Source organism: Osmerus eperlanus, chromosome 1, assembly GCF_963692335.1.
Source record: "Osmerus eperlanus chromosome 1, fOsmEpe2.1, whole genome shotgun sequence".
NCBI lineage: Eukaryota > Metazoa > Chordata > Actinopteri > Osmeriformes > Osmeridae > Osmerus > Osmerus eperlanus.
In genome coordinates this window covers 5,274,821-5,288,027 of record NC_085018.1, presented here as the reverse complement: position 1 = coordinate 5,288,027, position 13,207 = coordinate 5,274,821, and the positions used below count along the sequence as shown (strand labels likewise).

General features: G+C 43.3%; 1 protein-coding gene across 3 annotated transcripts; it reads right to left on the bottom strand.

Moving 5' to 3' along the window:
* Window positions 1-3,969: 3,969 nt before the first annotated feature.
* klf15 (Kruppel like factor 15) lies at window positions 3,970-12,748 on the bottom strand. 3 transcript variants are annotated; one of them, XR_009929132.1, is made up of 4 exons: window positions 10,994-11,217; window positions 9,353-10,856; window positions 7,350-7,423; window positions 5,579-5,715 (listed from the first exon to the last, which is right to left on the bottom strand). XR_009929132.1 is itself a non-coding variant. In XM_062455002.1 (3 exons), the coding sequence occupies exons 2-3, from the start codon at window positions 10,600-10,602 to the stop codon at window positions 5,547-5,549; spliced, it is 1,419 nt and encodes a 472-aa protein (XP_062310986.1). In that variant the 5' UTR covers window positions 10,603-10,856; window positions 12,582-12,748; the 3' UTR covers window positions 3,970-5,546. The 3 variants fall into 3 exon arrangements, 2 of the variants coding, with proteins under 2 accessions (XP_062310986.1, XP_062310901.1); XM_062455002.1 differs by lacking the exons at window positions 7,350-7,423; window positions 10,994-11,217 and adding an exon at window positions 12,582-12,748 and having other exon boundaries at window positions 3,970-5,715; XM_062454917.1 differs by lacking the exon at window positions 7,350-7,423 and having other exon boundaries at window positions 3,970-5,715.
* Window positions 12,749-13,207: the final 459 nt, after the last annotated feature.

Sequence of the window (13,207 nt, the reverse complement as noted above, 5' to 3'; positions counted from 1 at the left end):
AATCAGCACCAACAGCCCCCAGCGCCTGGAACAGAACAAAAAATAAATAAAAGTGAGGGAGGGAGGGGGGGAAAACAGGCAAAAGCAGCAAAACAGCCAGCGCACCCACAGCAAACCCCTGCCTAACCTCCCAACAACCACAAGCCCACGGGCAACCACGACCAACGGGAAAGCAATGACCAACGAACCTACGGGCTACCAACGACCAACGAACCTACGGGCAATCAACGACCAAGGAACCTAAGGGCAAGCAATGACCAACTAACCTATGGGCAAACAACGACCAAGGAACCTACGGGCAAACAACAACCAACGAAAGGGCAAGCAACGACCAACAAATTTCTAAGTGTCTGATGATGACCCCATGCCCCTACCCCTCAAGACAGGGCACTCATTCTTCCAATGCCCCGATCCCTGACAATAATGACAGTCCCGATCCGAGCCACTCCCACCCGGCCGAAACCCACGGTCCGCAGGAACGCTGCCACCGCCCCGAGCTGACCCGAAAACCCCACCACGACCCACATCACCACGTACACAGGACTCCAAAAAAATCCGCCGATGGATCAAAACGTAATCGTCAGCCAGCACAGCAGCCTCAGCAACCGTTCTTACCTTGTGCTCACTGACGTAGGTCGCCACCCGGACCGGAACCGATTCCCAAAATTGCTCCAGCACAAGCAGATCACAAAGACCCTCAAAAGGTATCCGCCCCCCAAGCACCACATCATCGGGAAAAATTAGCTATCAAATCACAGGCAAACTCCACATGCGTCTGCCCCTCAGCCCTCCTCCACGACCTGAAGCGCTGTCTACAGGCCTCAGGAACCAGCTCATATGCCCGAAGCACAGCAGCCCTCACCGCCCTATAGTCCCCACTCTCTCTACTGCCCAGAGCTGAATAAGCCTCCTGGGCTTTCCCAGTAAGCACACACTGCAGCATGAGTGTGCGTTCCGAGTCAGGCCAGTCCCTAGCCTCAGCCACCCGCTCAAACAAAGAGAAAAAAATCTCTGGATCCCTCTCACTAAACTTAGGAAGTAGCCGCAAATTTCCCACAAGGTCAAACACGTCCCGGCCCAAAGACCACCGATCCCTAGCGACCTCAGAGGAACCATCACCTCCCCAACCCCTACCCGAGAGCCCACGCTCCCGTTCGAGTTCGAGCTGTAGCTGCAACAGCTCCTGCTGCTGCTCAAAAGTCAACGGACCCCCGGACACAGCCGATGTACCCGCAGGTCCAGATGTAGTCCCCTCACCCGAAGCAGATGGAGGCAGTATGCCAGCGTCCACCAAGCTCGCTACCAAGATCGACCGAACCGAGTCCTTCAACCGCTTATCACCGATCTCAATCTTATAATGACCAGCAAGCCACAACAACTGGTTCTTGGTAAACCCCGCCAACAGCGCTACAGATGGAGCCCCAATAAAGTCATCCATAGGAGCCATCCCCACGAACCCACAAGTCGGTCAACTACCCCACAACCAGCAAGTGTCGCCCCACGCCCGGCTCAACAGGAGGAGATCCCCAACTAGTACAGCTAGCTCAACCCTAGACTTCAAGGGCGTTGTGGCGGGTACTTACGCACTCTAGCCCGCTGGAGTGGAAACAGGCAACCAGCAAGCTGACGACCTCCCCCAAACCACGGAAATGCCCCCGAGACAACTGCTCCAACCACAGTGACCCCCCAAAATAACAAACAAAATTAACAAAAACCAGCGTGTCCCGAAGAGTACCACGCCGCTACGCCTACCAGGGGAAAACAGCACTGACTCCCCCTGCCGAACCAAACACCAACTCACGCCAACGGAGCGACGTCCCAGCAGCAGCAGCACAAAAACTCTGCAGCACAAACAAACAAAACCCCCCAAAAAACACAGCCAAAAACCCGCAAAAAACGCATGTGCTCCCCAAAGCAAAACAAAAACCCCGAAAGCCTTTGGACGAGCCCCCATGTCACGAACCCGGCTCGGGGGTTGAGACAAAACAAAAGGGAACACATGCGCGAGGACTAACGCTGTGGTAATTTATTAAGGAATATATATCTAACATAATCAACAGTGAGGTAGGTAAGTCAGTAAATCAGTAGTATGCATGTGTGCGAGTGTCCCATGATAGTGAGCAGTGTTGAAAGGTGTATTAACAAAAGATCAAAAGGTTGCCACAACTCAAAACAAAAGTGTTCTGCGGACAAACGGAGGGGTCGGCTCTCTCTCCTGACATCCTCTTAAAGGGGAGGAAACCACCGGGCCCAGGTGTAGCCACTTGACGGCTGAGGAGGCCGTCACACGCCCCAACAGGTTTTTTTTTCAAAATTAAGTAGATGTCTTAATCAGGTACTGTAGAAATACATGTAACTCTTTACTCGTATATTTAATTCACAGATGATTGTGTGTGGGGAGTAGGTTACCTTTTATCAGAGGAAAAAAAGACTCAAGGTGGACAGGATTTGGTGGTAGAGCTGTCCATTGTTTCATAATTTCCTCACAAACAGGACATGGGTACACCTGGTTAGGAGGGGTCTGGGCAATTCTAGGAATTGGTAACCACTTACTGGTACCAACTTTGATGGTTACACACATACACATATGTTTGTTTTTTTAGAAGATATAAGATTTTACAAGTAACAAAATCCATAGATTTTGACACCTTCCATTCTCCATACTGCAAACAATGAATTATTCTGCCAATTCTCCTTGGCAGGGCTCACATGTTAGACAATGCTCTATTTCTCATCAACAACTGGCCTTGGGGTTGTCTGGGTGCCTAAAATTGACTGAGAACCTTGATAAGATGCAATGTATCTCCTGCTGTTTATTTCACCAGATGTGTTGGACTTTACACAATGCAAACTAGTGTCTCAGAAATGTGGGAGGTAGGTGGGTAGGTGGGCGGACGGGTATATTGATTTCCCTTTTTTCTTCACCCTCTAAACCCCCACATTAAGTGAAGTGGTACAGTCCAGACAAGATAGCATCCAAAGAATGTAGAACACAACATGAACCAGGAGAATAAGGAGGGGAAGTGCAGAGGGGCAGTGCAACCCAGACCACAGAAAACATACACGTTCCATGTCAAACCCCCTAACTCCCTCACCCCCCTTTCCTCTTTACATTCCCTCTCTCCTGTACATGACAACATTTTGACTGTCTCCTTATGTTGAGTGAGTCAGCAACTTTTGCACATGGAACATTAACTGCAACGACAGCCTGCCTCTCTGCCTAGTATATGTCAAACACTGTGTTGGCCGGTGATCAAAATGGATATCATGTAAACTGAGTGATTATAAATCTAAAGTGGCGTCCATATGGTTGCTGTGCATTCAGTGGAGGCATTGGCAGGTACTGGATGTTCAGAATGAGGAAAAGTATTTTACCTCTGTTCTTTTGCATGTTCATTTAGGGATTTGGGAAACTGGGAAGGTTGTCAGGGATGTACGTGATGTAAGGGAATCCACCCCAGACTGACAGTTGTGATAAAGTGATAAAACCAGTTTGAGTCATTTTTATGAATCGCTTAATTGTATATGTGATTATCAAGATGGTGATATAATATCCATAGTGGGGTTTCATGGTGTGGTAAACCAAGAGTCAGGTGGCAGAGCGGTTAGGGAATCGGGCTAGTAATCTGAAGGTTGCCAGTTCGATTCCTGGCTGTGCCAAATGAGGTTGTGTCCTTGGGCAAGGCACTTCACCCTATTTGCCACGGGGGAATGTCCCTGTACTTACTGTAAGTCGCTCTGGATAAGAGCGTCTTCTAAATGACTAAATGTAATGTAAATGTAAAACTCACAACAAGGGTTACATCAGGCAAACCAGGCCCCACTACAACAAATTCATATGTGTGCATTGTTTGTACTTATTTCACTGTTTTGCTGGGGAGTTTATTTAGTGTCCTGTTTATTGATCTTGGCTTGTTTTTGACCATAGTCAAACGTGAGAACGATTCATGATCATACAGCATAGAGAAAATATATACACATTCACATGCTTTGCTTTCTTTTTATTTGTAAATGCATCTTAGGTAGAACAAAGAAAAAATATAGAATATATTCATATGTACTGAAACTTTATGTACATTTTTAGGGTTTACACTAGAAATATTCACAAAGACAGACTAAGATAGTTTATCAGAAGTCTTGTGTGTTTTCCTGTGTATGCAGCCATGTACACGTCCTCATATTTACATACATTCATAGGATGCGATAAAACACCTGTGTTTAAACAAGCATTCAAAATTCAAAAATTGAATGAAAGGAATGATGTACAATATTGTGTACCCCCTGTATTTCAAACATACATAAGATATTCATGGACGGCCATCCGCACAACCTTTGTTACACACATAGCACACACATTCAAGAGCTAACAGAAACAACTATGACAACTATGAATCGCCAGAAGGTAGTTCTTCCGGGCGTTCAGCACCACGGTGTGTAGTGTCCGCATACAGGGCCCCATGCTGCCATAGCAAGTTGAAGGCAAAAACTTGAGGGTAATTCCAGTAACAGATTGAACAACTGAGGCAGATTTTGTGTTGACAACCAACTAAATTAGCTAATTGAGACATTCATCTCAATGGCTATGTATGCTGAGCTCTGTAGTGTATAATTCCTCCTTAATCTTTTTCCTGATTTAGACACTGGTTACCCGACAAATAAATATTCTTGATAAACAACCTATTATGTGACCACTGGTTGCTCCATCAAAAGGATACCGTGGTAAGTTAAGGCCAAACTTGAGTTGTAAGACTACTTGAGCTACCAATTCAAAAAAGACCAACATAAACATGTTATTCACTTGAATAAAAAGCTGGAAAAAACAAAAGTAATAATCTAAAGCTGACTGGAAGGCTTGTTTACATATAAAAAATTAACAATCATTTACTGTGCGTGTTACTTTTTTGTTGCATTTTTGATATTCTTATTGCTTTGAACTTTCCCTTGCCTTGTATCATAACTGGAGCAGGTTCTTGAAAAGAATCCCACTATCTTATAGAGACATTCTCTTATTTGTGTAATCAGTAGTTCATGTCCATAAATGACTTAAGTTCATTGCTTCACCTTTTCGCCACCCAAATGCATGGCACAATAAGACGAAACAAACACAAGGACAGAAGTTTCCAGAGAAACTTCAACCTGACTTCCTAAATATTGCATAACATAAGTAATGTCCAAGACATTGGCGTTTTTTTAAAGATAAAAAGGCAGTCTGTTATCTAGGTAAAATAAAAACACAAGGCCATTACTGAAGCGATATACATTTTAGCTACAATGAAAGTTGATTTGATCTTATCTTACACTGAAACAAAAGATAAAGGACTGCGAAAACATTTACAGAGAATACAACATGTCACCAAGTTTTCTGAAATTCTGATGACAGAGAAGATGGTAACCAAGTTTTGATTTGCACAATAAATTACCATGACCCCAATCACACTTTCTTTTCAAAAGACACACATTTGAAGTCACAAACACCTCCACACACATCCATATACTCTTTCTCTGCTTCCTTGGCCAATGTCTGTTTGACAGTGATCAGAGAGGAGTCAGTTTGCAGTGCGCACCGTCCGGGTGCTTCGTGGAAAGCGGTGGACCTTAATATGTTTTGACAGGTGGTCACTACGAGCAAACTTTTTCTCACATACAGGGCACTGGTAGGGCTTGACCCCGGAGTGGGACCGCCGGTGTCGCGACAGCTCATCTGAACGCGAGAATCTGAAATAGACAGAAAGATAATAGGAATACAGGTTAATTCTATTTGACTGTAATATATTATGTTTTATAATTACATTACAATTACATAATACACTTTGTTGAAGAAAAGTCTGTGGAGAAATTTGGAAATGATTGAACTCAGGCATAATGACTTGCACAAATGCTGAGGACAACTAACCTAAATATTTCTCCAGAGAATAAACCAGTTGTTTTCATAATGGTAAGCTTTAGTGTGTACAGAACGCCCTCTCCAGATTTCTACATCTCTATTGATTTTGTTTTGCATTCAATGCTAGCAGCAGCTCCTATATTTCCAATGTATACACAATGAATTGATACAATTATTTCACCAATATTCACAGTCATGTGACTCATTAGCAAACTTCCCTGCACCAACCTTTGTGTTTCAAAGCTCAATAGACCAGTAATGCAGGAGAACTTAAAGTAAACATTATGGACTTGAGTTAATACAAGTTGAAAACAGCACAGACAAGGTCTTGGGAAAGCTACACTTGGCCACAATGCAACACAACTCTCTGAAGCCTCTTATAATCTTGCTCTATCTCCCAGATGTTAACTAGGTACAGCCTAACCTGAAAGGATGGTAATTTGATTAAATCTTCACCCTTAAGTAAGTTACGAAATACAGTGGATAAAACAAACCAAATATCAAGAGATTTTAATTGTCCCTTCAGAAGCCTTGGCCTGTCACTAAATGCTTAATAGGGCACATAGACTGTGACACAATCAGATCACAAAGTAAAAAAATAAAACATTCTTTAAGCTTCTAAAGGATTTGAACTCAGCATGCCTATTCTAACTACACTTAATTCTGTGACATACGTGAAATATGTGGCGGATTTTCAGTTTGTGCGTCTGTTTGTTCTGTGTTGTAAGTGAGAGGCTCTGAAAGTGAACAATGAGACATGACCGAGATGAACAGTGAGAAAATGGTTTTGACTGTCTGCAGCATGACAAGAATGTACAGTAACTTACTAAGCATCAATCCTCTGGTCAGCCTATATTCATCTTTCTCGATCTCTCTTAACCCTTGTGTTATCTTCGGGTCATTCTGACCCATCAGTCATTGTGACCCACTGTCGTATTGCGACAAATTTACCTCATACAAAAACAAAGTGAAGCATTTTCTTTTAACTGTCGGGCTGTCTCAGACCCCCCACATTGCAATGGTTAAAAGAAAATTATTTTTATTTGTTTTTGTATTGGGTGAAATTGGGTAAACACAACGATGGTTCGTTGTGAACCTTTGGGTCATGTGACCCGAAGGCAGCACGAGGGTTAACTCTACTTCTCTCTCTTATTTAATCTTCTCTCTCTTGCTTTCTTTCTCTCTTCTTTCCATGCAGACTGCCAGCCGTGACATTCCTACCACACGGCCATGGCAACTATTCAACACTTGGCCTTTGTCCGTCTCACTTCCTCAGTGGTGCTCACGCACACTGATTGTTTGCTAAACTGAAACAGGCCCCTTACTATTCTGCATTTCTGTTGCTCATGGTTCTATTTGGTTATTACCTCTCATTTCACCTTGTGCTCTGACTATCTAAACAAACACATCTCACACCTTTTATCACTACTTTCCCACTTCACCCTCTTTCAAGCAGGTATCCTACCTTTTGTGTTTAGATGAGAACCCTTTGAGACACATAGCTTGGCACCCACTATCCATATTTCTCCATCTCATGTACTGAAAAACATTTGTGCTGCATTACATTTACATTTAGTCATTTAGCAGATGCTCTTATCCAGAGCGACTTACAGTAAGTACAGGGACATTCCCCCTGAGGCAAGTAGGGTGAAGTGCCTTGCCCAAGGACACAACGTCATTTGACATGGCCGGGAATCGAACTGGCAACCTTCAGATTACTAGCCCGATTCCCTAACCGCTCAGCCACCTGACTCCCGGTGGCTCCCATTACAATCAAATGTTCCACTGGCTGATAACCAGGTTGGTGCAAGAAGTATTATAAATATGGATTGATATGGTGGCTGAATCTGTCTGCTATGCCTAAAAATGTAAACGATTAAACATGAACAGGCTCACTGAAAACTCTTTTCTAGTATGCCTCCATGCATGTACACATTTATTGTACATCCAACTTGAAGAAAAACTGTTTTATGCCATGTGTGTATACACAATCCATGCCCTAGCATGCTCCTGCCTCTGTGAATTGTGTACAGGGTTTAAAGATAACATGGCCCCTAGCACCACGAGACAAAGGTTACAGTCTTTCACCCAATACTGTCACTCTCACCGCCTGACTCTGCGGCCTCAGGAAATCCGCAAGCTAAACCAAGGGCCAAGAATCACACACACACACATATCCCTAAGCCACCTCCTCTTAATCAAACTGCTATGAAGACATCGAAAGTCGAGATCTTGTACCAATACACTTGGCTCAGTTTCACACACACATCACTGCTGCAGCCACTGTACAGCTGTCTAGTCACAACAGGAGGCGCCCAAGTTGCACCCATGTGACCTCTACTGACATTCTCGTCCTAGTTTTAGTTTACCCTGCAGAAAGATGACACCCCCGCCTTTCTCACATATCCCAGATACGGCACTCTCTTGCCCGATTCCTGACAAAAAGTGTGAATCTACAAGCAGAACACACTTGCAATTTGCAAATCAAGCTTTGCACTTGGATGAACAAGAAACAGTCTTAATGATTTGATTCGGAAACTCATCTTCGTTCATATTTTCAGACTTTAGTTGGAAGAATGGGAAGATGGTGATTGAAAAAAGAAATTGCTCGTTCTTGGTTAGCACAAAGGTATAACATTGTAAATTATATATCATCTATAAGGTTCCCCTCAAGCCATTGCTACTTGCTAATGAGTTACATGTGTATTAGCTACACAATTAGCACTTTGAATAACAAAGTTGTTGTTTAGTTTGTAGTTATGTTCCGTGGCACATCTAGTGATGGTATCCCCTACTGTATCTGTGTTTTGATATCAATGGTTGCAAGTAGGGGGCGCCTTCTCAGTGATGTTATTCTAAACAAATCTCCACAAAGTCCCCACTAAGCTACAACTCACAGTGGCTAATTGATTACCCCGTACAAGATAGGTCAATGTGAGGGCCAGTCACAATCAGCAAGAGGCTTTGTTTGTTGAGGAACACAATGCTGGGAATGCTAAATGGATTCCTGTACATATATAATTACCACCGCTTCCGATGGAGAGACAGTAATAAATTGGGGTTAAGCCACTCCCATATGTCTGAATTTACCTTCAGGAAGGAAGTTCTATCAAATCTAATATAATCTTTTACATGTGTCCTTATGAGAGATGTGTTGTGTCTTGATCTACTGAAACAAAAAGATAGAAAACTTCTAACCCACAAAGCCATCTGTGGTATAACACCATGGTAATTATGAGCAATTAACTACTTTCTATAACTCAAAATAGTCTTGGGGCTATTGGTGTGTGAATAGCTACTGCATTGATGTATGAATGACTGAGGCAAAAATACATCCCAAGTATGAGTCATCTATAGCATAATCTCCATTTTTGTGAAGAGCCTTATTATTGGCATCACAATAACAATGAACATCATCCTTTTTCTTATTGCCATAAACATCAATCTTCAGCTTCATCGGACACTCACCTCCATCCACACCCAGACCAGGTGCAAGCAAAAGGCTTCTCCCCGGTATGTCTTCTAAGGTGAGCCTTGAGATGGCTGCTCTTGGTGTACATCTTGGTGCAGCCTGGGAAAGTACATTTGTGCATTTTGATAAGGTCTGCCATTAGATTCTTCTGAAACTTCTGACCCCCGACCAAGATCCCCCCTCCCTGACTCCCCGCCAAGGCATCCCCATTCCCCAGGGGCTTGGCCGCTATGGGGACTGGTGCAATGCGCACAAACTTGGAGGAGACATTGAGGTTGGTGGAGGGAAGGAGCTGGGGGACCAGTGCAAAGGTCTGGCCCTGGATGTTGACCAGAAGTTGGGCTATTTTGATATCCGAGGCCAAGGTTGATTGTGGGGGCTGGGATATAGGCAGTGGAGTTGGTGTCGCTGTTGGTTCCTGTTTGATCTGAATGGGCTGGATCTGGACGATGACCGGCATCCCACTACTGTCATCATTGGCACCACCATCTGTGGAGACACTCTTATTGGCTGAGCCCCTCTTTGGGCCTTTGTTCAGGCCTGTGTCAGGTTCCTGTGCAGGAGTTTTGGCCTGTATACCTTTGGTCATTTCCTTGGTGGTTGCGGTGTCAGCAGCATTTGAAGTGGGCACAGTTTGGTCTGAATGCTTGGACTCTGCTTCCAGCCTTTTCCCTGGGGAAGCATTCCTACAGACTTCTAAGCCCCCCCCCAGACCCACCACCTCCTCCAACGCCTGTCCCTCCTGGGACTCCTGCTTCATTGACACCACCTCCATATTCTCCTCTAAGAACTCTTCAATCTCCTCCAGGGTTGGCTGGAAGGACCTTCCAGGTGGCTCTTCCATGTCCACAGAAGACCAAACCGGGAAGTCCAAATTCTCCTCCTTCACTGGCTCCGGATTTGTTGGCGCATCCCTCCGACAGTCCCACAAGAAATTGGGTAGTGGCATGGGGACCACTGCTCCACCACCTGCAGCCCCCAGAGAGGTTTGGGAGAGCAGGTAGTCCAGGATGCTGTCCTGGCTCTCTGTGCTGGAGCTGCTACCATAGCTGGAGCTGAAGACCTGGGACTCTGGGCTAGAACAGGACCGGGGGCTGGATGACTCGCTGAGGTCATCCTCAGAGAAGGGCGAGGACATCACCTGGTAGGTGCTTGAGTCTGTCACCATGTCCGATAGGTGGTATGCGGGCGGGGAGCCACAGTATATCAGAAAAGACTCCTCACTCACTACAAAGTTATCTACCATCCCTTGTCGAGGAATAAATGTTGTCTCCCCCTTGTGTTGAGAAAGTTGTGCTCACACAGAATTGGTATTGCGGTTTATCCTTGTATCACTGGGAAAGGAGACTAAATAAACCCACCATGGGGTCCCCAGCAAGGTTGTTCCTCTTACCAAAGAGAGATACCAAAACAGCTGTTGTTCTCCCTCGCTGTAAAAACAAAACAATGGGTTGTGTTGAAAAAATAGATATTAATCCAAGGTTTACAGCATGGATTTGTCTTCAGATGGTTATAGTTGGGGAAAGAAAGCGACAGAAAGAAAAAAAATATATTAGTACAGATTTAAAAGGACTTGGTATTGGCTACCTGAAAACATACAACAACAGAATTATGCTGCATTTTGTTTTAAAACTCACATGCAGTTACTGGGAGAATGGATTAAGCGGTACATAAAGAGCAAACGTCAGTGATACGTATTCCTTTACTTTTATTCCAGAGCGTCAACATTCTTAAAAATAACTTCCATATGACATCAGGCAATAGAAATAGCCTAGTTTCTGCCAAGTGGAGTTTCTTCCATGCACCTTTGGAGAAATTATATATTCTACGCCCTTTAAACTATAAAAAGGAATCAAATTGCACTATAAATATAGTTTATTATGAGTTTATATTAGGGGTGTAACGATACACTCAGCTCACGATAGAATACGTATCACATTACTGGGTGTACGATACAATACGTATCACGATATTTTGAACAACATTTTAAATTAAATTAACAGATTTATTACCAAAACATTAAACATTTTCAATAATTTTCTTTGTTGTACATACAATTTAGTTAACTTAGTTCAAGCAATTTCTGTGAATGCAATGAATGCACGCATGACGCAGGTGCAGAGTAGGTCGCGTGATGGTAGCTCAACCAAAAGGATCAAACGGACGTCATATTGTAAAAATATTGCCATAACTCTACGATACATATTGTAAAATGTTTGTATTGCGATATATTGTTCCACGATATATTGGTAAACCCCTAGTTTATATGATTAATTGAAAATCATTCAATAATAAAACACTTGTGTAAAAGTGCAATTATCAAACAAATAACTAATATCAACACTTGAGTCTAGTCTATATAAGCTTACAGATGTTTTTACCTTTTATTTGTAAATAAAAGGTTGAAATTGAAATTCTATTTCGGTGAAATTCGCTCGGTAAGAGGTTATTTTCTGAGAAACACAGAGCACGGTTGTTTGACCGTCCCCTTTTTGGTGCCTCTGGCTCAATGACCGAAAGTAACCTGCCAAAAGAACTGTCATCATTATTAACATAAAACACCGTGTGGGGCAGGCATGAGCAATGAGCGCTCCTCTTAGTACATAGGCCTACATCACCTGCGTGCTCTTTACATTCACTCAATTCATTGCAATTAAACTGAAGTGGAAAGACACGCGATTACCACATGCAAGTAGTTCATTCATACGTTCTGCGTCAGCGTATATTTTTCAAGTGTTTATCACAATTTTATTTTTTTCAATAATTGACCACATAATTTTACTTGTGCATACAATGCATATTAAGAAAATGGTATGTGGGGATTACATACGTAATTATCTAATTACATTATATAAACTACATGATTAGGCTATCAGACTGTTATTATGGTTATGTGAAATATTAACGTCAATCAATTGCAAATCCATGCCTGGCTATTAACCCGCAATTGTGCAGTAAAATGCCTTACACTTGCACGTTTTGCTGAATTGCTATGAAACGAATAACTCATTGTTGAACACAGGATTCAGTTTTACTGGAGCAAGCAAGGCTAAAGGTCTGGCCATCCCCTCAGCAATAGGACGCCTCGTACGCGCTGCTCCTCTGCTACAACGTAAACATGTTTTCGTCCAGCGCAGCAGCGTGCTGCAGCATATGGTCTCGTACAAGAGAGCACGCCCAATACCTAATGCAGCACCATTACCATTGAAAAATACAGAAACTTACCTTATTCAATTACGCATTTAGAACCCAACTGTAATCCAATGTGTTTACTTTTCATTTGCGTTCGATAGGAAATGTACTAGTACATGGTTTGCCCTTGAGACTGGCCATGCCGCGCTGTTCAGACTGACGAGCAGCAAAGCAGTGGAGTTGTACTATATTACCATCACATGACTGCTGGTGTGCGTGAAAATAAGAGGTTGGAACTGAAGGCTCGTCCTTCTTTTGTAATGGGATTGGTCAGCAGCACACGGAGGCTGGTCCTTGAGTACGTCGATCAGAATCTGTGTGGTTCTCCATGTGGGATGTTTAGTTAAGGAAGAAAGCCGTTCCAAGTTTCCTCCCTCGTCTTTCTTTTCTCTTATCCGTCTTTTCGGGAAAGATGTTGACACTAATCCAATAATAGCCACTACCATATTGTGGATCCATGCGGGTCACATGTTTTCAATGCCAAGTAAATACCAACATTGAGAAAATGGGTGTGCAACATTCATGTTAAGAAAATCAATCCAATGGAAGAGGCTTAAACTGAGATGCATTTCTATGTTTTTTTTCTTTTTTCTGCAACCCCTCCTGCCTTATCAACAAGTTTCAGAGATATTCCAAGTTTCATTGCCTTGTACATGTTA

Excerpts from the sequence above, each read along its gene's own strand:
- klf15 (XM_062455002.1), bottom strand. The coding sequence starts at position 10,602 with ATGGTAGATAACTTTGTAGTGAGTGAGGAGTCTTTTCTGATATACTGT. Across the intron at positions 5,716-9,352 it reads TGGTCTGGGTGTGGATGGAG|ATTCTCGCGTTCAGATGAGC; the intron begins GTGAGTGTCCGA and ends TGTCTATTTCAG.